The sequence below is a fragment of the Rhinatrema bivittatum genome, chromosome 4, assembly GCF_901001135.1.
Source record: "Rhinatrema bivittatum chromosome 4, aRhiBiv1.1, whole genome shotgun sequence".
In the NCBI taxonomy this organism is placed as follows: Eukaryota; Metazoa; Chordata; class Amphibia; order Gymnophiona; family Rhinatrematidae; genus Rhinatrema; species Rhinatrema bivittatum.
The window spans coordinates 207,898,557-207,922,103 of NC_042618.1; the positions used below are offsets into that span (position 1 = coordinate 207,898,557).

Consider the following 23,547-nt stretch of genomic DNA (forward strand, 5'->3'; position numbering starts at 1 on the left):
TATCTGCACGCTCTCACATGCGCTCAAGGATGCACATGATCGGCGGCTGGAGTCCATCCTCAAACAGTCATTTGATGTAGCCGCTATGTCTTTATAAATTGCGGCCTGCTGCACCGTGGTGACACGTGCCTGCTTATCACAAACCAGGAACAACACCCCGGGAGAAGACATGGAACCAGCAGTATCATTCCTCACGGATGCTGCCTCCGACCTAGTGCGCACCGCGGCCAGAGGGAGTGTCCTCTGTGGTAGCGGCCAGGAGGCAACTCTGGCTCCGAAGCTGGTCGGCCGACGCATCTTCCAAAACGTGCCTCACGAGGATGCCCTTCAAAGGATCCCTCCTATTCAGCAGCGAACTAGAGAAACTGGCCGACAAATGGGGCGAGTCCCCATTGCCGCGCCTACCGGAGGATAAGACGAAGAGAAACCAGCGACCCTTCCCCAGGTCCTCCAGGGGCAGAAGTTCACAGCGCTTCAATCCTTACAGGAGAAACTATCAAGCCCCCCGCCCTCGGGCAGGAACCAGTCCTTTCGGACCAAGCACAACAAGAGGGGAACCAGATTGGGTACAGGCCCAAGCCTCACCCCACAATGAGATTCAGCCGACCCATCCAAGGGAAGAAGCCATAGGGGGCAAACTAGCCCTAATCTACCGCAGATGGGTCGAGATAACCTCGGACAAGTGGGTCCTAGCCATCATTCGGAAGGGGTACTACCTGGATTTTCTACGAATCCCTCTGGACAAGTTCGTGGAGTCCCCTTGCCATGACCTCTCCAAGAGGGCGGCAGTGGAAGCTACACTGTCCAGGCTACTGGCCCTCGAGGCCATAACCCCAGTGCCTCCACAAGAAATAAATACTGGGCATTATTCCATTTATTTTATCGTCCCCAAGAAAGAGGGAACACTAAAACCCATGCTGGACCTCAAATCGGTCAACCGCCACCTGAGGATTCCCTGCTTCCGCATGGAAACCATACGATCCGTAATGAGGGCGATACAACCGGGAGAGTTTATCACATCCCTGGATCTTTCGGAGGCCTACCTACACATCCCAATTCATCAGGAACACCAGCGTTACCTACGCTTCAAAGTCCTGAACCGTCACTACCAGTTCCGGGCACTACCCTTCGGGTTAGCCACAGCACCCCGGACATTCACCAAGGTGATAGTGGTGGCGGCAACACTGAGGAAGGAAGGAATCCTCGTTCACCCTTACCTGGAAGACTGGCTGATCAGGGCAAAATCACCGGAGGAAAGCCGCCAAGCAACCAGCAGAGTCATAACTCTACTGGAGAGCCTAGGATGGGTGGTCAACACAAACAAAAGCTCCCTACAGCCCTCACAGTCACTGGAATACCTAGGAGTCTGATTCGACACCAAAGAGGACAAGGTCAGCCTGACCCCCACAAGGAGATCAAAATTGTGGAACCGGCTGCAAACCTTGCTGAACAATCCTCGTTCCACAACGTGGGATTACCTGCAAGTCCTCGGGCTGATGGCATCCACTCTGGAAGTTGTGCCGTGGGCGTGAGCCCACGGTCCCAGAACTACACCGTATGTCTATTACTCCCGGGCAGAGTTCGGACCCAACTATGGTGGTGGCTGCAGGCCAGGCACATGAGCCGGGGATCAAGACTATCCTCCCCAACCTGGAAAACACACTTTGAAATGTCTGTATGCCAATGCCAGAAGTCTAAGAAGTAAGATGGGAGAGTTAGAGTGTACAGCAGCAAATGATGAGAGTGACATAAATGGCATCACAGAAACTTGGTGGAAGGAGAATAACCAATGGGACAGTGCTATATCGGGGTACAAATTATATCGGAGTGATAGGGAGGATCAACTTGGTGGGGGTGTGGCACTTTATGTCCGGGAGGGTATAGAGTCCAACAGGATAAAGATCATACAAGAGACTAAATGCTCAGTATAATCTATATGGGTGGAAATCCCATGTGTGTTGGGTAAGAGTATAGTGATAGGAGTATACTACCGTCCACCTGGACAAAATGGTCAAACAGATGATGAAATGCTAAGAGAAATCAGGGAAGCAAACCAATTTGGCAGTGCAATAATAATGGGAGATTTCAATTACCAAAAATCAACCGAAGCAAACCTTGCACATAAGCAAGTACTCACATAAACATGGTGCAGGAAAGAATATACAGTTCCATCGAAACTTCAAATATACTTTTATTATATCTTCAGGCATTCAAAGTTCATTTAAGTGAGGCAACTCCATTCCAAGTAAACAAACGGAAATTTTAAAGTCCCCCGACACGGTCCGTGTTTCGGGTAAGCTGCATCAGGAGGGACCACAGCAAATTTTTAATCTTTATGGTTGACATCAGGGTTCAAGGCGTATGTCAGGCGGTAGTGTGTTCCAGTGGGTGGGACCTGCAATCGAGAGAGCACGATCGCGTGTGGAGGAGAGATGGGCTGTTTTCAAGGAGGGCACAAGTAGGGTGCCTGCTTTTGCCGTTCTGGTGGGTCGACTGGACTTAGGAGTTGTAAAAGGGAGGTCTAACCAGTTGGAGTTGTGCGTGTGGATTGCTTTGTGGATTATGGTGAGTGTTTTGTAGATAATGCGAGATGTAATGGGGAGCAAGTGTAAGTCTCTGAGGATGGGGGTGATGTGATCATATTTGCGGGAGTTTGCAATGAGTCTCGCTGCAGCATGTTGTAGCATTTGTAGGGGTTTAATGGTAGAGTAGGGGAGTCCAATGAGTAAGGCATTGCAGTAGTCCAATTTGGAAGTAATGGTGGCTTGGATAACTGTACGGAAATCATGGGTGTGTAGGAGAGGTCTCAGTTTTTTGAGCACATTGAGTTTGAAAAAGCAGGCTTTGAGTATAGAGTTTACGTAGTTCTTCATGCTTAATTGGTGGTCAAGGATGACTCCAAGGTCCTTAACAAAGGGTTGTGTAGAGGGGAGGTTGGGTTTAGTAGTATAAGGCAGGGGAGAGGAGGCGGATGAGTGGGGGGAGATGAGTAGCAGCTCCGTTTTCTTCGTATTGATGGCAAGATTTATTTATTTATTTATTTACTTTTATATACCAGTGTTCGATTTTACATATCACATCGGTTTACATTTAAACAAAATTTGCAGGAACTTATGCGTTACCTTTGTCAAATGGAGATTAATGAGAAGGGAGTTAATGGCTGTGAGGCATTTCTCTCAGTGTTCGAGGGCGTCAGCAGGAGAGTTCTGTATAGGGATGATGATCTGAACGTCATCAGCGTACAGGTAGAACTTGAGTAGCATGGGATCTTCTTAGTGTTTGGATAATTGCCAGGTTCTTGTGGCTTGGCTTGGCCTCTGTTGGAAACAGGATGCTGGGCTTGATGGACCCTTGGTCTGACCCAGCATGGACATTTCTTATGTTTTTATGACCCTACTCACCACAGATGCCAGTCTACGAAAATGGGGAGCACACTGCGAGGATTAACTGCCCAAGGACAGTGGAACTCAGAAGAGGCGGGATGGAACATCAACCGCCTAGAAGCGCGGGCAGTCAGACTAGCTTGTCTGAAGTTCGCTCACAGACTGCGAAACAAAGCGGACAGAGTAATGTCGGACAACGCCACGACGGTGGCCTACATCAACCAGCAGGGGGGAACCAGGAGCCAACAGGTTTCCCTAGAAATAGACCCCCTGATGGCATGGGCGGAAGCAAACCTCCAGGAGATCTCCACCGTCCACATCGCTGGGAAAGACAACATCACGGCAGACTTCCTCAGCAGGGAAAGTCTAGACCCAGGAGAATGGAGGCTGTCGTCCGCAGCCTTCCAATTGATAGTGAATCGGTGGGGGACACCGGACATGGACCTTCTGGCAAACAGATCAAACACCCAAGTATCCAGATACTTCAGCCGCAGGCGGGAACCGCAGTCCCAAGGGATCGATGCCCTGGTACAGACCTGGTCACCAGGGTGTCTACTATACGCCTTCCCGCCGTGGCCCCTATTGGGTGTGATCATTCACAAGATACAACTACACAAGGGACTAGTTCTTCTGGTGGCTCCGGATTGGCCAAGAAGACCCTGGTATGCAGATATGAGAAGACTGCTGGCAGGGAACCCTCTACCCCTGCCCCCACACAGAGACCTGCTACAACAAGGTCCGATCCTCCACGAGGACCCATCTCAATTCTCTCTTACGGTCTTGTCATTGAGAGGGCCTGCCTGAGAGAGAGTGGATACTCGGGGGTGGTAATCGACACTCTCTTCCGAGCACGCAAGTTCTCCAAATCGTTAACGTACATAAGGATCTGGAGAGTATTTGAAGCCTGGTGTGAAGACCACAACATCAAGCCACGCTCATTTAAAGTTCCCGTGATCCTGGAATTCTTACAGAATGGACTACAGAAGGGTCTGTCCCTCAACTCCATCAAGGTTCAAGTGGCCGCATTGTCATGCTTCGGCTCCAAGAGCGAGGGCGACAGCATAGCTTCCCACGCGGAAGTGTCACGCTTCCTGAAAGGAGTCAAACACATTCACCCACCACTAAAGTGACCGGTACCTCCTGTGGAATCTCAATCTCATTTTGGACTTCCTAGCAGGAACCACCTTCAGACCCCTCCAAAGCCTGTCCCTCCGCCTGTTAACCTTAAAGACTGTGTTCTTGTTGGCAGTGTGTTCAGCCCGCCGCATCTCGGAACTACAAGCACTGTCCTGCCGTGAGCCGTTCCTCAGGCTCACCCTGGGGTCCATCCAACTATGCACGGTCCCCTCCTTCCTCCCCAAAGTGGTCTCACACACTTCCACCTCAACCAGACCATCTCGCTACCAACAATAGATGGCTCGAAGAATTCGGAAGAAGCCCGTAGTCTACGTCACCTCAACATCGGCAGACTCCTATCCAGATACCTGGAAATGTCGCAACCCGTATGAAGAACGGACCAACTTTTTGTCCTTCACATCGAAAAGAGACAAGGGGAAGCTGCCTTACGGGCAACCATCGCCCGCTGGATCAAGGAAGTCATCAAGGCAGCCTACGTAGAAGCTGGCAAGCCACCACCTCTACAGGTCAAGGCCCATTCTAGCAGAGCCCAGGCAGTATCCTGGGCAGAAACTAGAATGCTGTCACCTGCCGAGATCTGCAGGGCGGCTACATGGTCCTCCATCCATACCTTCTCCAGATTCTACCGTCTGGATGTTCAGGCTCGGGAGGACACGTCATTTGCAAGGGCAATACTAAGTGGGTCACGGGCAGCTTCCCACCTGGTTCGGGAGTAGCTTTTATACATCCCATTGGTCCTGAGTCCATCTGCTACACGCTAGGAAATGGATAAATTACTTACTTGATAATTTTGTTTTCCTTAGTGTAGTCAGATGGACTCAGCATCCCACCCTTGGCTGCCGTTACGCATGGTCTTTCAAATAATTCAAGGGTAAGCCATGTTTTCATTTACCTAGGGCATCCACCCTGCCGGGTGTCGACGCTTTCCGGTTGAGTACACTGGCAGTCTCCAGCTATAGTCAGTCAACCAGTTCAAGTTAATCAAATTAATCAAGTTTGAACGTTTAACCAAGTTATGAAGTTATCCAGGTTAACCAAATTATTAAGTTAATTAATCAGTCAGTCACACATATATCCACAATGCTTTTCGAGGAGAATACTGAAGAGCTGCACTTCCTGCAGGGGTATATGTACTAGGGGCTGACGTCAGATTGAAATCTAATCCATCCCCATCTGCTAACAGGAGTACACTATACCCATTGGTCCCGAGTTCATCTGTCTACACTAAGGAAAACGAAATTATCAGGTAAGTAATTTCTCCAATTTACACACAGGCTGTCTATCTTTTCATGTTTAAGAACATAAGAAAATGCTGTACTGGGTCAGACCAAGGGTCCATCAAGCCCAGCATCCTGTTTCCAACAGTGGCCAATCCAGGCCATAAGAACCTGGCAAGTACCCAAAAACTAAGTCTATTCCATGTAACCATTGCTAATGGCAGTGGCTATTCTCTAAGTGAACTTAATAGCAGGTAATGGACTTCTCCTCCAAGAACTTATACAATCCTTTTTTAAACACAGCTATACTAACTGCACGAACCACATTCTCTGGCAACAAATTCCAGAGTTTAATTGTGCGTTGAGTAAAAACGAACTTTCTCCGATTAGTTTTAAATGTGCCCCATGCTAACTTCATGGAGTGTCCCCTAGTCTTTCTACTATCCGAAAGAGTAAATAACCGATTCATATCTACCCGTTCTAGACCTCTCATGATTTTAAACACCTCTATCATATCCCCCCTCAGTCGTCTCTTCTCCAAGCTGAAAAGTCCTAACCTCTTTAGTCTTTCCTCATAGGGGAGTTGTTCCATTCCCCTTATCATTTTGGTAGCCCTTCTCTGTACCTTCTCCATCGCAATTATATCTTTTTTGAGATGCGGCGACCACATAAATGCTGTCTTTTTCTCTCACACACACTCTCATTGACATGCTTACAAACATGCTCTCTTTCTTTCTCTCATTTACACACAGGCTCTCAATCACATACTCACATGCTCCCTCACCTAAACCAGCTCTCAGTCACACACACACTCTCTTTCACATGTATAGGCTCTCAGTTCACATACATGCTCTCACACACACACAGACACAGGATCTCAAACACACATGCTTGCTCATTCATTCACTCTTTCCCCCCCCCCCTTCCCCCCCCCCCCCGAACTAGCGGCAACAGCAGCCTCCTCCACTTCTAACCCTAAAGGCAGCAGCAACCTACTTCATTTTCAGCCCTCGTGGAGAAAGGAGTCCCATTGGCTGCGGGGGTTGATGACGTTCTTTGTTTTTCTCCGAGCCACGCAGCTCATTCCTCAGGCTGCGCCTCTTCATTTTCTTCAGGCTGACACTATGTGCACTAGCATGGTCTCTTCTCGCTGCTCACCACTTCCGCTTCCAGGCCGCGGGGGGGTGGGAAGAAGAGAGCATGCTGGTGTCGCTGACTCCAGCTGTCCGGCTGCATTTTCCCGGGCTATCGGCATTTTAAGCCCAGTCAGAGGACCTATTTTGCTCGGGAGGGGGTGCAGCTGGGTCAGCGGGGGAACGGGAAGTGTGGCGACACACTGGTGTGTTGTGACACACCGGTTGAGAACCAGTGCTCCAGACGAATCTCATCACAATTATTCAATGTTTGGACACATTGGGTCTACTAAAAAATTACGAAAAGTCGAATCTCCACCCTACGCAAGCGTTGCAATTCATTGGAGCCCACATTGACACCTTAAAGGACAGAGCATTCCTTCCTGAGCCAAGAGCTATAGCTCTCAGGACTCTAGCTCAAACGCTAAAGCGTTCAACCACAGCTCCGGCTCGTCAAGTGTTGAAATTTCTTGGACACACAGCTGCAACGATCTATGTGTTCGGGGAGTCATTCTACCACAGTCCCTGCAGGAGGCCTTCTCATTGTCCTGTCCAAGGCATAGGTAGCAATAATTATGACCATCCGTTATGGATATAATATGTCCACATGAACAGAACTTGAAGCCAGAGGTTTTCTTGGTGGATATTGTAGCACTGAAAAGAGCTGTTCTGCTCTCGAGAGGCAAAAAAAATCGAGGAGAATAACAAGTTCTGTGAGAGATAAGAATCCGTCTGTACATAGCGCAGATGAATAAAAGACTGTCTGAAGAAATCTCCAAGTTATGGAATAGTTCACGTACCACATAATTTGGTAGTTGAATCTGCTATGAAAAAGGTAACGAAATCCTGCCTACACTCCAGAAAAGGCTGCAAGCTGCTTGATGACTTTGGGAAGAAGGTTTTCCAGAGTGCTTTACTCATCTCAAGAATACAGCATCATCAATATCTTTATGAATGTGTCCAACAACTAAGACCTCACATAACATTGAATTTAGGCCAGCAGATCGCCCCTCAACCATTGCATGACCTTAATGAGGGTCTTCATCACCTGTTGAGGTCTGTACACGAACCTTATCTATAGCAGCTTGCCGGAAAGCCTGGCTCCAAGCGAGTGCCATTTGAGAATGTACATGAAAAGCTGGTAGACTTTCCATGTTTGGGGCTTAATCTCTTCAGAGAGAAGCTAAGGGAGACAGTCTCCCAATTAAAATAATAAAACATGGTGGTCCAGTCCCTTTCCGAAACAGGAGACCAGTAAATCCTACCAAGTGCTTCTACAACCAGTACAAGTGCCCATTTTACCCATGCAGATCCTACAGTGTTTACCGATCTTACCATCTCTATCCCTACCAACAAACCTGGCCACAAACTCAACCAATGCAAAATCAGGGCCGACAAAAGAACAGATGCAACTAAAAATCACAGTAACAGACAACAACAAAGACTCAATCTGATTTTTAGTCACATCGTCGCTGCAGCAAGATATATCGGTTGGAGGCAGAATACAATACTTCTTCCAGGCCTGGAAGGAGATAACAGATCAGTGGGTGCTTAAGATAGTTATCACATCAACTTCTTAGACCACCCACAAGTACATCACTGCAGTTCCCCCCCCCCCCCCCTCATATCAGGGAATCTTGGCACAAGATGTTTCAAAACTTCTGAAGTAAAGGGCCATCAGGGAGCTTTCTTCAGCTCAATACAATCAGGGGTACTATTCCCAATACTTCCTTATCACCAAGAAAACAGAGGATGTTTGCCCAGTCCTCGATCTCCAAATGCTCAGCAAGCACATCCCTCGGAATGATACTACCGTTCATTTAATCACACGGCTAGATGTGCTCCCTAGATCTCAAGGATGCTTATGCACACATTCCCATACACCCCTCATATTGGTAGTATCTCTGCTTCACAGTGGAAAACAAGCGCAATCAGGCGTCTAAGAAAACTTAAAAAGTCATGGGATAGGAGGCGAAGTCCTTTCGTGGATTACAAACTGGTTAAAAGACAGGAAACAGAGAGTAGGATTAAATGGTCAATTTTCTCAGTGGGAAAGGGTAAACAGTGGAGTGCCTCAGGGATCTGTACTTGGATGGGTGCTTTACAATATATTTATAAATAATCTGGAAAGGAATACGATGATCGAGGTTATCAAATTTGCGGATGATACAAAATTATTCAAAGTTGTTAAATCACAAGCGGATTGTGATACATTACAGAAGGACCTTGCAAGACTGGAAGGTTGGGTATCCAAATGGCAGATGAAATTTAATGTGGATAAGTACAAGGTGTTGCATATAGGGAAACACAATCTTTGCTGTAGTTACATGATGTTAGGTTTTTTTTTTTATTTATTTAAAGCTTTTTATATACCGGCATTCGTAGGACACATCATGTCGGTTTACAGGTAACTGAGAAAGGAAATTACAATGAACGATGAGAGAAGGCTAACTAGATAATATACGACAGTGCAAAGATAGAGAGTCAACGAGCAGAAATACAACTTGGTAGAACGAAATGGATTTTGATTATCCATATTAAAATTAGATATGCAAATGAACTTATAAACAATGTTAGGGGGGCGTGTGCAGTTATGACCTTAGCATATGAACTTATGAACAATGTAAAGAAAGTATGTGCACTACTGTACAATTGAATGCAGGGGCGGGGGGGGGGGGCAGGGAGGGAGGGAGCGAGGAGGGAAAAGGGCGGAAGGGGTGGGGGACTAGAGCGTTGCATATTAGGAGATACCACCCAGGAAAAAGATCTAGGCATTATAGTGAATAATACTTTGAAATCGTCGGCTCAGTGTGCTGCAGCAGTCAAAAAAGCAAACAGAATGTTAGGAATTATTAGGAAGGGATTGGTTAATAAAATGGAAAATGTCCTAATGCCTCTGTATCGCTCCATGGTGAGACTGCACCAAAATGATAAAAGGAATGGAACAGCTCCCCTATGAAGAAAGGCTGAAGTGGTTAGGTCTGTTCAGCTTGGAGAAGAGACTGCTGAGGTGGGATATGAGAGAGGTCTTGAATGAGTAGACGTGAATCTGTTAATTACACTTTCGGGTAATAGAAGGCCCAGGGGGCATTCCATGAAGTTAGCAAGTAGCACATTTAAGACTAATCGGAGAAAATTCTTTTTCACTCAATGCACAGTTAAGCTCTGGAACTTGTTGCCAGAGAATGTGGTTAGTACAGTTAGTGTGGCTGGATTAAAAAAAGGTATGGATAAGTTATTGGAGAAGTCCATTAACTGCTATTAATCAAGTTTATTTAGGTAATAACCACAGCTATTAATTGCTTCAGTAGCATGGGATCTTCTTGGTGTTTGGGTACTTGCCAGGTTCTTGTGGCCTGGTTTGGCCTCTGTTGGAAACAGGATGCTGAGCTTGATGGACCCTTGGTCTGACCCAGCATGGCAAGTTCTTATGTTCTGCCCCCAGAGTTTTCACAAAATGCCTTGCTGTGGCATGTGGAGCAAGAATAAAAGCACTGCCACACGCTCTCTATGATATCATTTATTTGCATGACGTCATGGTTGAAAGCTTACAGTTCTATACATATATACAAAGTCACATACCTGTCCATGAATATTCAGGTTTCCTCACCCCTCATACATCAGCCTGTCTGTGTGAGAAGTCTGGTCAATCAATTAGGCGAAGAAGGGGAATTTGCAGCACTTCATGTCTATGAAGGCATTCCAATAGACTCCTGTCTCGCCGTTCCACCCCTCTGTTTTTATACACGTCAGGAAAGTTGCTGATCACTATGTTTTCCCTTGTCGTTGCCAACAGTTTTCTAACAGTCGATAACAGTTGCTATCCCTGTGTTGTCGCCAACAGTTGCTACCACAAAGCCTTACTTATCTCTCTTGGGCATAGGCTGGTTGATCATGCCAGCGTGTCCCTGGCACGAGCAGCCAAAGTCTTTGTTGCACAATCAGTTATAGGCAGCAACATTTTCCTTGCACTCCACCCCTTGATCAGCAAGTTTCCGACACGTGTGCATGAGGCAGTATGAACATTGATTGGGGTTCTTTGAGATAGGCGATGTACACGATAGGTGAGGTAACAGTTACAGGTCAGAGTATGCACACAATCATCACAATTAAAATAGGGTGTAGGAGCCAATTTAACGTTCTCTGGGCTGTGGAGGAATGACCTGTAAAGATGTCCCACCAGGAGTGGTGGGTATCGTCAGCAATTTTTTGAGTCAATTTTTTGAGTCAAAGAATGAAGTTGATCGGCCACAAATAAAGTTCTAAGTGATACAATGTCCATAGACTTATTCAATCGAGCCAATATTTGTTGTAATTGATGAGAGGCATTAATGGCTCTCTGCAAAGGCCGTAAGTCTAGAAGGGGGATCTGTAAAAATGCAATTGATATGTTAGCAGTCGTGGAAATATTTAATGTATCTTTAGCGGGCAGGTAATAAGTGACATTACTAAATGAAAAGACCGATATGTTATAAATACAGTCGCTAAAAGAAGAATTATAAACACAAATTACTTGGTGCGCGACCTCAGTGAACCCTTGCGCATCTGCTGGTAATACCCATAAGGTGCATTCACTCGTAGAGTGTTGTAAAGTACAATCTTCCTTGGTACGAGATACTGAGAAGTGACAAGCAAGATGTCCTGATAAAAGCGGAATGCAGTTTTCCAAAGAAGTTCTATTATCGGGAAAGATCCATTTACCAAAAAAAGTCGGCTGGACCAAGACAGGTTCTGATGGGTACCACACATGGAACGGAAGCGCCATGAATTTGCATACAGTGGTGTTGCTTCCATGATACCATTCAATTAACCCAGTGCAATATAAATGGCTACATGTGGTTTGCTCCGGACGTGGTCTCCATCCAAGAGGATAAGGGATCAAAGTTTTGACATAATGCTCAAATAGTGTTTTCCAGATAGGAGTATGTCCGATATATAATTGGGTTTGGACATTTTGGATTTGTTGAGTAAGGTAAATTATTTGCAATCGGATCTGAGTCCAATTAAACAAGGCAGAGACATTCTCCATCACATGGATCTGCTGATTAAACACGTTCCGATGGTGGTCAGACTGTACTTGCAAATAATTTAGCGTTTGGTGAAAGAGATTTATGTTGTCTGGTATCCAATCCGCCATCAGGTTAGTAGCGGTACTTACATCAGTCCCAGCTCTGGCAACCTTATTTGATAACATTTCAGCATCTATACTGTTAAGAACACCACCACCCAGACTGGCACTTCCCAACCATTCCCGCCATCGCCTGGCGGGCCGGGGTATGGGGGGAAAAGATATATTAAAATACATTTTATGTACAGTTTTATAAAAGACGGTCGTAACACAGGTTTCTGGCAAACGAATTATGGATTGTTCCCAGAATTGGGGCAGGGATTCCTGACTCATTATCCAATAATAGGTAAACCTGGTGGTAGTTTTGGGTGCTGGGATTTCCATACAGCCGAGTATCCAAGCTGGTTTAGAAATAGTAAGAACAGGTAATGAAGTGGATACATTGGCACATTGGTATCGTGATGCATGAGCAGTACTCATAAAACAAGTATAATCAAAATTCTTACAAACATATTCTGTAGTGTTTTTAATTTCTAGCATCACATTCGCATTGGGCTTATATACCCAAACATATTGGTCGATTGATGTACAGGGAATGACGTATGGGATGATGATTTCTATCGTAAAATTCCATATGTTACAATTTTCGCATGTTGCATTATGGAATAACTTCCACTTTGTCCGATTTGATGCTTGGATCCTTGATAGTAGTTTGTGGAATCCACCTTGCGCTAAGGAGGGTGTGTTTCCAACGGTCAGGGCCCATATGACTAGGAGGGCTAGTAGCTTCGAGATCGTTGCAAAGAGGGTATTGAAGAGGATATTGCCATCCTATTAAGAGAAGAAAAGGAAAACTTTTATTCCCGTAACTTGCGGCGCACGCTCGGTACCGGCTGCCAGACACCTGTGCCTTCCGCCAGTACTGTAAGGACATCATCCTTACCTACCGCTAGGATTTCACCTTTTTGTGGTTCCCGATTAGGGGAAAATATCCAAATTTTCGCCCCAGGATGTAATGATTCCGGTGGTATAGTAGTGTTTCCAAGAGCACTTCCCCTTGGTGTTTTATTTGGGACCCCCCATGTCATTGTATCTATGTGACATGGTATAATGATCAATTGGGCCACCTTAGTATGAACTGGGATATATATTTCACTTTTTGTTAAATTATGATACACTACAAAAATAGAACCTCTATAGTCTGCGTCAATTATGCCTCCTAAGATTGTAAGACCCTGTTTTGCCCAACTTGACTTGATTCTTACCCAACCAAAATGACCTTTGGGGATGCTACATCCAAAATGCATATCATACAAAAGTGATTGTTGGGGAGGGATTACTAATGTGGTGGGATTGTTCATGTCATATCCCGCTGCATCCGAGCTATTCTGCTTTGGTAATTCTACACTACCCTCCGCTGTCGCCCAACAGATATTGTTACGTTGTTCCAAAGATGTAATACTTATTGCTTCAGATTTTTGATACATTTTTTGAAAAGGTGTCCGCTTTCTTTCAGTGGTCTACTATTTTATAACTGTAATGCTATCGGTAAATACTGCTTCCACCCCTTAAGAGTATGTGATTTAGTCAAGGATCGCAACATATTTTTTAGTAATCCATTCATATGCTCTATTAACCCCACAGCTTGGGGGTTGTAGGGTATATGAAAGATCCACTCAATATAGTTGTCTTTGGCATACTGCTGTACAGTGTGTCCCGTAAAGTGTGCCCCTCTATCGCTTTGTATTTGAGAGGGTATTCCATAATATCGGCCCATTTCCTGTAACAATTTCAAGGTCGCTTTTTGGTTAGCCTCAGGGGCTGATATTCCCATTAATACTCCACTATAGGTATCTACTGCAGTGCATATATACATATCTCCCTGAGACTTACGTAGGGGGCCTATGAAGTCAATCTGCCAGATAGCAGTGGGTGTTAATCCCCCATGTATTGTCCCCCTTTCGATTGCATGCAGGGACCGTGGATGGGACAATTGACAATATTCACACTGTTTAGCAATATTCTGAAAATCCGATAGGGACCCTGGTATCCCTCGGGCTTGCGCCCACCTGTGACTTGCTTCTGCCCCCAAATGACCGCTTTTGCAATGAGCCCATCTCCAGAACCCATTTCTTCTGTGTGATCAAGGGCTGTTGTTCTAATTTTGGTATGCTGATCTGCAATGGAATTGTACAAGTTAGACAAAGAAGTATCTTTTACATGTGCATCTACATGGAAAACAGTGACCTTTTTCTTATGGCATTCAGTCCAAATATTTTGCCAAATATCAGCACCCCATACTGGGCGGTGATGTATCTTCCATTCATCTGTGCCATTTCGGCATCCATTGTGTTAATCCTTTCATTACGGCCCAACTGTCTATATAAATATGGCATTCCGGACTTCCCTTCTGGAGGGCCATCCATATGGCATACAATTCTGCAAATTGACTAGATTTTCCCTTTCCTTCCTCTTGCAAATCTTTAATAGTGTCCATAATTCCCCTGTGTCCCCCAGGTATTCTGTATTGTTTCTGGCACACCGGACCCCGAGTGTAAGGCAGTCTAATCTCGGGTCCAATTGTCCGTCCTACTATTACTGTTCTGGATAAATAAGTAGGTCGATTTGCTTCAAAAGCTACTCTTGTTTTAGGAGGAGTACCAAAGTTCATTACCCCACAGCTAGTATTCAGGGTTAAGCCTTGTAAAATATCCTTGCCGATAATATACTCTTTTATGGGAACAATGACTTCCTTGGCATGGGGAATTCTATAACCTCCTACCGTTAAAGAAATGATGGTTCACTTCCCCACTACTATTTTTCCCCTTAGTCCCGCTAATTCCACTGAACTGTCCTCACTGCTGCCCTTATTTCTGGATCAGTGGAGATCATGGTAAACCGTTTAACATCCCGTTGATCTATGGTAATATCAGCAGCCCCTGATTCATATAGCTGCACTAGCCATTTGTCCAAGGGCTCACCTGAGCTTTGTCCCATTCTGTCTAAAATCTCACTAATTTTGTGTTGTGAAAAATCTTCCAACACCTGTGTGGCCTCATTTGCCATTGCTGTCCCATCATTAGTCTGCTTCAATTTTCTCCGTATGATGGGACATGCCTGCTCTACTGATACCTCAGCTGATACAGCCTCCGTTTCTTGTTCACTATCAGTTGAATCCCAAATATCCCCATCCCAGGTATCAGGGTCCCATTCAGTTTTCATAATACATGCTCTAACTTTGGCATGATTCACCTTCCCTCGCCGTTTCCTATATCTATGTTGTGCTAGTCGGACGGCCGCTCGTTCCGCAACCGATTAATATTGCTCCGATTTATTCCTATAAGCCTCTAGATGGCACCGTAGCATTATGTTGGCCTGTTTGGCCTCATCTAGTTCTTTATCTAAAGCTGCTAGGCGTTCTTGCAGAACATTTTTCTGTTCATGACATCTCCGATATCCTGCTAAGACTGCCCAGCCCCTTCTACTTTTCCTTTTACTACTGGAATTTTTTGCAGTTGATTCATTATATCTAACGGTTCACTGCCTACGTCCCATGCTTCTGCTAAGCCAGTATTAATAGCCCATTCCTGAGCTAGAATATTATACGGGGTTTTCTCCCACCCGGGAATGCGTAAATCTATATTACTCTGAGATTCGGATGTCTCCTTAGTATCTTTTAACTTTTTTCTCAAACAGAGACATCCTGCGACTACACCAATTGTGTGGAGCAAGAATAAAAGCACTGCCACACGCTCTCTATGATATTTATTTGCATGACGTCATGGTTCAAAGCTTACAGTTCTAGACATATATACAAAGTCACATACCTGTCCATGGATATTCAGGTTTCCTCACCCTTCATACATCAGCCTGTCTGTGCGAGAAACACATGGCGGTTGCACACTCAGGAGTGTGGCGGTTGCAGCTCAGGAGTTTAAATTTTTTCATACGTGGACTGGCTGATTGTGGTCCCTACCCAGTCAGTACTCCGTAAGCACATGGGGACAACAATAGCTTGCACATTCCTGCTGCTGATATTCCTGTTTTATAAGAAATTTTTTTAGCCCTTTGGACAATGAGTGAAGATGGCATAGGAGTAGGTTAGCAGTCCCCAAATGGTTTTATGAATTTATCAGCTTTTTTGGAATCCTCTACTCTTGAGATATTCGGGCTACTTTTTTAGCTGCTTCTTTTACTGAGCAAGATTTGTTTTGTAATAAGATATTAACCCAAAAATTGAACATTCATATTTTTAAGTAGTTAGAATCTTTCCAGATTTAGCAGGAACTACTCGAGAGAAGGAAGTGCTTCCTGGCATTATGGCAGGAGTTTGGGCTTTTGGAACCTCATTTCTTTTGAGATATCACTGCAAACATGTTATTAAACTTAATGCAGATTGTTTGTTTATTTTTTCCCTTTCAGAACAACTGAGTGTCTTTATAGATTCTAGGATGTTAAATATGTCATGTGCACCCCTTCATAATTTGGGTCCAGTATAGACTAGTGGTTTTTTGTTGTTGTTGTTTTCAGGAGGATTTTTCTCTGTGGGTTGATGTAATCAGATAAGTTTTATTGTTACTGAGATTTTTGGTGTGTAATAATTCTGTACAAAGTTTTACTTTGTATTATTCATATAAGTAATAAATATAATGTAAAAAAAAACTATTGACTCAATGTGCGCCAGTGGTCAAAAAAGGAAATAGAATGGTATGTATAAGGAATGGAATAGAAAATTAAACAGAAGATACCATAATGTCTCTGCAATGATCCTTGAATATTGTGTGCAGTTCTGGTCACCCCATCTCAAGAAATATATATCATGATGAGAAAAAGTACAGAGAAGGGTGACCAAAATAATAATAGAATGGCTCTCCTGTGAGGAAAGTTTAAAGTTTAGCGTGGAGAAAAGATGGGTGAGAAGAGATAATAGAGCTCTATAAAATCATGAGTGGTATGGATTGAGTAAATAGGGAACAGTTATTTACCCTTTTAAATAGTACAAGACTAGGTGAGACTATATGAAGCTAAAAGGGTGCATGTTTTAAAACAAATTGGAGAAAGTATTTTTTTTTTCAATCTACACAAATTGGAATTTATTGCCAGAGGATGTGGTGAAAGTAGCTAGCATTTCTGGGATTTTCAATCAGTTCCTGGAATAAAAGCCTGTAAACCGCTATTAGCCATGTAGACTTGAGAAAGTTGCTTATCCTGGGTTACGAGCAAGGAGAATTGTGCTGTTCTTTGGGATCCTACACTGTCCTCCTATCAGAGACCAGATGCTGGGCTTGATGGACCTGTAATCTGACCCAGTATTGCATTTCTTATGTGCATATGGGTGAGCTGTGCAAGTGTTCCTTCAACACCCCCCTTTTCTTTCAAACTTTTATGTACTTGTAGAGTGCTGCAAAATGGCGGCATAGTGCCCTCCTCCCCTCTCCAGTTTGGCCATGGCAGTCACATGTTTTTTTCCCCCATTCTTTGCTACAGCCCTTTTTGGGGTCTGCAGCTGGGTCACAAGGAGAGTCGAGGATGTGGGCTGGTTTGGACCCATGGACAGAAATCACCGCAGGGAGAGCCAAAAAGGAAGACACTTGGCAGAGTGGGAGAGAGAACTGCTGGAGGGTGGAAATAAGTTGGGGGTGGGAGGGATGGAAGAGGGGGAAAAAGGGATAATTGATGGGAGAGAAGAAAAGGAAAATAAGCTGAAGGAAGGGGAGAGTGGAAAACAAAGCAGGGAAAGATAGATATGCAATTTCTCACCTCCAAAAAAAAAAAAAAAAGTTAAGAGAAAAATCTTCCATGGATCCAAAATATACAATATTCTTCTTTGGTGCCCAAGTTTTCTTTCCTTGCTACCTGGTGACTTGCCCTCCATTTCCCTAGCAGCTTCTTCCCCTGTTTCAGACATATGTTCCTCCTTCCCTCCTCTTTCAAGGTTCTTCCTCTCTTTTCTCTCCAGTCTAATGACAGGGGATAGTGTTGGGCTGCAGCATTTTCTACCCAGCGTATGTCCCACCACTTGCATTATTAGCCGTTTTTTTGTTTTTTCTCGCTCAAGTCCTGCTGGCGCTAGTTGCTAGCAGCTACTTCTCACCAGCCTGGTTTCCACCATCTATGGCAGTAGCAGCTATGTCTCTTTGTAAACTAGGCACTGCTTGTGGTAGGGTAGTTGCTATCTCTGTCCCTGTCCTGGGTCTCACCAGTTGCGGCAGCAGCTGTTTTTCTTCCCAGGCTTCATTGGCAGTAGTGGCAGCTGCTGCATGCATCTCTTCTCAGCCCCACCAGCATTGTCTTTCCCTGATTTGAGTGCCAGGGGAACTGCACCTGGTTGTTTTCCAACCCTGGGTGCTTTAGATATCTAATAGTGTGTTATTAGATATTAAATTATTTGATCTGCTTGATCTAATGACCTAGTAGCATCACTGGTTTATTGGAGACCCAAGTTAAGTTCCCAGACCCAGCTTTTGCTCCTTGGGCTAGTTATTTATTTTATGGCTTTTATATACCGACGAACGTTGGGAACATCTCATCAGTTTACATAGAACAAAAATTAGCAACAGGCTTTACAGGTAACACATAACTAAAAGGAACAGAAGTATCAACAGGCTTTATAGGGAACACATAACTATTGAGGAATATAAACTAGTATAGAGATAAATTAGTGAACGTTGAGTAAACATAAATTCCCAAGTTGCATGGAGAATAGAAAGAACATGCTATATACAAATAATGTACAGGGGTTAGCTTGTAAAAGGATTTGGGAAGCTGAGTTGGTAGTAGGGTGAGAGAGACTGAGGTGGTGGAAGTGTGAGCGGTCGGTTAGGTGTAAGACTGCTTGAAGAGCCAAGTCTTAAGGTTTTGTCTGAATATTTTAGGGCAGGTTTCTTGGCGGAGTGAGGCTGGTAGTTTGTTCCAAAGGTACGGTCCTGCTAGGGAGAGGGCCCTTTTGTTTGTGGTGCGAAGCTTAGTGAGCTTGGGTGAGGGGGTATGCAGTGTGGCCAGGTACTGTTTTCTCGTGGGTCTATTATTGTTGTGAAAGGTGAAATGCTCTTTAAACCAGTGCATGTTTTGGTTGTGAAGGGATTTATGTATTAGTGTGAGCGCTTTGAAGGTGATTCTAGAAGCTACGGGTAACCAATGCAGATGTTTGAGTACAGGGGTTATGTGTTCATTTCTGTGGGTGTTGTTGAGTATACGGGCTGCTGCATTTTGGAGGAGTTGAAGTGGTTGGATGGTGCTTTTAGGTAAGCTCAGCAGCATGGAGTTACAGTAATCAATTTTTGGTAGAGACAGGCGATGCTGTGGAGACAGCAGAAGCCCAGCCATCACTCAACAGTAATATCTGTTAACTGGTTTATTGGTGTACTTGTCCTGATTTCTAGAGGGAGCCATGATCTTTTTCTCTTAGGCTGGGGATTATCATAGCAATGGCTAGATAAATGGGAGGGGGAGTATGATTAAAACATGAGGAAATGTCCAGTGTAGCCATGAACAAAAGCCCATAGTGTCTCTGACCCGGACCATCTCCCCCCATCTCCTATTATAAATAGTATTAATCAGAGGTATTGCTGGTTTCAAATGAATTTGAAACCCAGGCAGGAAGAAGGCTGCTTGGAGCCCTTCAGAAATTCGAGTACCTAGTGGGCCACTTTTGGTAAGCAGAACTGGTGCTGTGGGATGAACTTTTAATTGATCTTGGTTTAAAAACTCCTGAAGTACTTGATTAATTCCATGTATTGACATTCTCATGCCTGAAATAACATATATTGCTATTGATCATGGACGTAAATTTAAAAAGAGAATAAGTTTGATAATTGGCTTGCGTAAGGGCACACAATAAGCATGTTGTAATCTGACCTTTAAACCCACAGTCTTGGGTTTCTGTACTTTGATAACTTTTATGTCAGGAGTAGTTTTCCATTTCTCAGTACTTTGCTGTTTTCCTGCAGGTGTTGCTGGATCCAGTGCTTTGGATAGAATAACTCCTTTCTCTGCTGACGTACTAGCCCTGGAGCAAGATGTGGGGAGACCCTCGGCCTGCAAATAGAACAGGCCCTTTCCGGTGAGTTCATACTAGGAGCTCATGAAAGTTGTTGTAAATTAATACATGAAAATGAAAAACTGCCATACAATATCTATACCCTGGACAAATAAATCCCAGTGTCACATAGAAACTATCAGACTAGGAGGATGACTAAAATTTGCCTTCTGGTACCTGCCACTGGGTCACAGAGATAGGAGCAAGCTTTGGGAGGGGAAGGAAATGGGTAAAGGAAGGGAATTGGAGCAAAAAGCATAAAAGATCAACAAAAATGTTTGCTGATAAAACTTTGGCTATTGACTAGGTTTTCTAAATTTGTTTTCACTCCTGACTCTGTGTGTGCACATGCCAGATAATGCACAAAGCAGGATGGCAGTCTTCACATGTAGATGATATCTGATGCCGCCCAGTCTGGAACCTTTTATGTAAAAGTTTCTAGAACTTTGTGCCTCACTGGGCATGCCTAGCATGCGAATATACCACATAACCACTTGGGGGGCCCTTCCAGTTTCTTGTTTTCCATGGAGCCCACTGGTTGTATTTCCTCACTATCTCCTGCTTTTCATGTTCTTTCTTGGGATTAAAAATTGCAGGATTGTTTGTCGTGGGACCCCAAGGTCTTGTTTCACCTCCATGGTAGTTCCCTTGATAGATTATTTATTTATTTTTTTAAAGTTTCCGTTCTGCCTGTGCCTGGTCAAGTTTATTGATCGCCTCTTGGCTATTGAGTTCGATTTTGCTTCCCTTTTGTTTCTTTTGATGCCAGCAAACTGGGGATTGCCATTGCTAAACAGACGACATCCAGTTGGCTAGCAAGTTGCATCTCCTTCCGTTATGCCCAAGTGGGACTTAATCTGATGGGCCATGTTAAGACTTGCTGTCTCAGAGTCATGGCAGCATTGGGTTGCTCACCTAAGATCTATCTCTGTGGAGGAGATCTGCAAGGCTGCAACATGGAGTTCTCTTCCAGTTTACATTTCAGTACTGTTTGCTTAGAGACTCCCATCAAGACAGTAGGTTTGGCCAGTCTGTCCTGCAGAATCTGTTTGAGGCGATGAACCCAACTCCATTCCCTTCTAAGGCCTATTTTGTTCCAGGCTGCCCCTGATTGGATAAATGATAAAATGGAAAAAAGGTTTGTTGCCAACAAGTAAACAGGGTCATTTTTCAAAATGGATGGGCTGTTATCGCATGTGTTAGTGCCTTATTGCCGGCAGTAGCGCTGGAAATAACTACACCTTTTGCAGGGGCGCTAAGGGGTGAAAACGCACCGCTGCAATGCGGCCGGGTGCACACTGTCGCCCTCCCATGCCCCTTTTCTGGCTGCGGCTCTTCATTCCGCTATATATTCATTCCGCTATATTTATAGCAGAATGAAAATCTAGGCAGGCCTTAGTTTGTTGTGCCCATTGGCACTTGTTGGTTCCCCCTTTTTTTTTTTGTTTGGGACAGCTTGTAGCTGGGGATTCTCCACTTGTGAGGACTGCCATCCCACTTGTCTTTGGAGAAGCAGAGTTCCTCTGCACTCAGCAGGCAAATCTCCACCAGTGGGTTATGTATATCTGCCAGCAGATGGAGACTGAGCAAAAGATGATGACATGGATATATAGTCCCACTCTGACATCAGCCCACCAGTATTCTCCGTCTCCAGCAAATGATGGACATACATTTCTCTACTGGGGAATGCCTGTTTAAAAAAAAAAAATGTAGAAGACGAGATGTTTATATAGTACCGCTTGCCTCCTGAGGTGATACCTTTCGGTCCCTCCCTCAGTAGAGAGCCTTCAGTCCAGTAGCCTTGGTTGGTGTGGACTTAATTTTTTTTTTAGCGGTTGCTCGCTGCAAGAGGTTCGGTGGTGAAGGCTTTCGTTCTCCCCCCATAGCTGGGACCTATTCCTGCTCTCAGCTAGGGAGGGCTAAGCTCAAGTAAAAGTTTATTTTATATTTAAAAAAAATAGAGAGGCTGAGAGGAACTTGTTAGTGAGGAGTTTTCCTACCAGGTCTATTTCCTTGGCGTTCACCTTCTTCTGCTCATGTCTCTAGGGAGTTCTGTGAGGTGTGGAGGCAGTTTAGGCATGGCGGCTTGAGCAATCTTTTGGCTAGGCCCTGCTATTAGGCTTCTCCTTTTTTGCATGTGGTAGGCCACGGTAGTTAGTTTGCATGTTCTTTTTTTTTATTTATAATTTTTCACAAATATTCAATCTTTCAATTGAATTAAATTAACAGAGAAGAAGGTTAAATAACCACCTGGTCATTATTAACATTTTACATATTGAAAACAAACAAATTTATAACCTTCAAATCTGAAATTACCAAACTACTAAAATTTAGGAGTCCTGTATATGAGCAGTAATAAAACAGGAAATAACATGTTACTACTATCTCGGATAAGAATGAGTGGAAGAAAACATTTTAACTATGCCATATTTAGGTAATAGATTCTATTCTTCACCCTGGCTTCGTTGTGCTTCCAAGAATCTCTCCAATTGTTCTGGTTCATAATATACATATCTTTCACCCCCTTTGTACATTATGCATTTGCAGGGAAATCTCAATTTAATTTGTAACCCAAATGTCCTAGCCTGATTTACTAAAGTCAAAAACCTTTTTCTCCTTGATTGAGTATCTTTAGATAAATCTGGGTATATCCACACTTTCTGTCCCAAGTATAGAGAGGTTCTCTTTACTAAGAACATTTTCAAAATTTTATCTCTATCAGACATCTGTTTAAATTTAACCAACAGAGTGCCTCTCTTCTCTACTTGGGAACTGAAAGATGATTCTATTAAATCTGTAACATTGAGTGATGTTTCTACCTCATTTGGTGCTATTAAACTTTCATTTTTCCAACTGATAAAGTAGGCATTATAAATTGAAGGAAAATCTTCTCCTGACATTGATAGTATTTCTGAACAATAGTTTTTTAATTGCTCACAAGGAGAAATCAATTTACACTTCGGAAAATTTACAATTCTCAAGTTAGTATACTTGATAGTATTCTCTATACCTTCAATTCTCTTTAATAACAGATTTTCACCTTGAATAATTGTTGTTTGTACTGATTTTATCTGCATTATTTCTTGTTCTATTTTATTCATTTTCTCAGCCTTTGTCACTGTTGGATTTATGTTAAGCAAAACAGCTTGCATATCTTTAATGTTAGTATTTAAACTTACAATATTCTTTTGTAAAACAATTATGGCATGCCAGATTGTATCCATTGTTATATTTGAGGGACTTCCTGAAAACACACCTTGTACTGAATTATCCAATTTATTTATTTATTTTTTTAATTTATAGTTTATTATATTTTTCAACATTCATACAAATGTAAATGAAAACAAGAAAATATTAATTCACATCATCAATAATATAAACAGAAAATTCATTTCCCCTCATTCATCATGTAAACTTAATATCCAGTCCACTTAAAGGGGAGCTATTAACAGGAAATTATAAAAGGAAAATTTTTCATAACACTTATGAAACACTAGGAGAAAACTATTAATTTATCCAGTTATATCCCGTACCAAGGAGGGTGGTCATCTAGCCTATCCACCCTTATCTA

The 23,547-nt window shown here is 43.8% G+C and overlaps 1 protein-coding gene across 5 annotated transcripts in view; it reads left to right on the forward strand.

Moving 5' to 3' along the window:
- Nucleotides 1–23,547, forward strand: part of RBM6 (RNA binding motif protein 6) — a 483,691-nt gene that overhangs the window by 20,397 nt on the left and 439,747 nt on the right. For all 5 annotated transcript variants that reach the window (XM_029599637.1, XM_029599633.1, XM_029599634.1 and 2 more), the window contains exon 2: nucleotides 19,888–20,000. In XM_029599637.1, coding sequence (XP_029455497.1) covers nucleotides 19,957–20,000 — 44 coding nt within the window. In that variant the 5' untranslated portion in view covers nucleotides 19,888–19,956. The remainder of the gene's footprint in view (nucleotides 1–19,887; nucleotides 20,001–23,547) is intronic.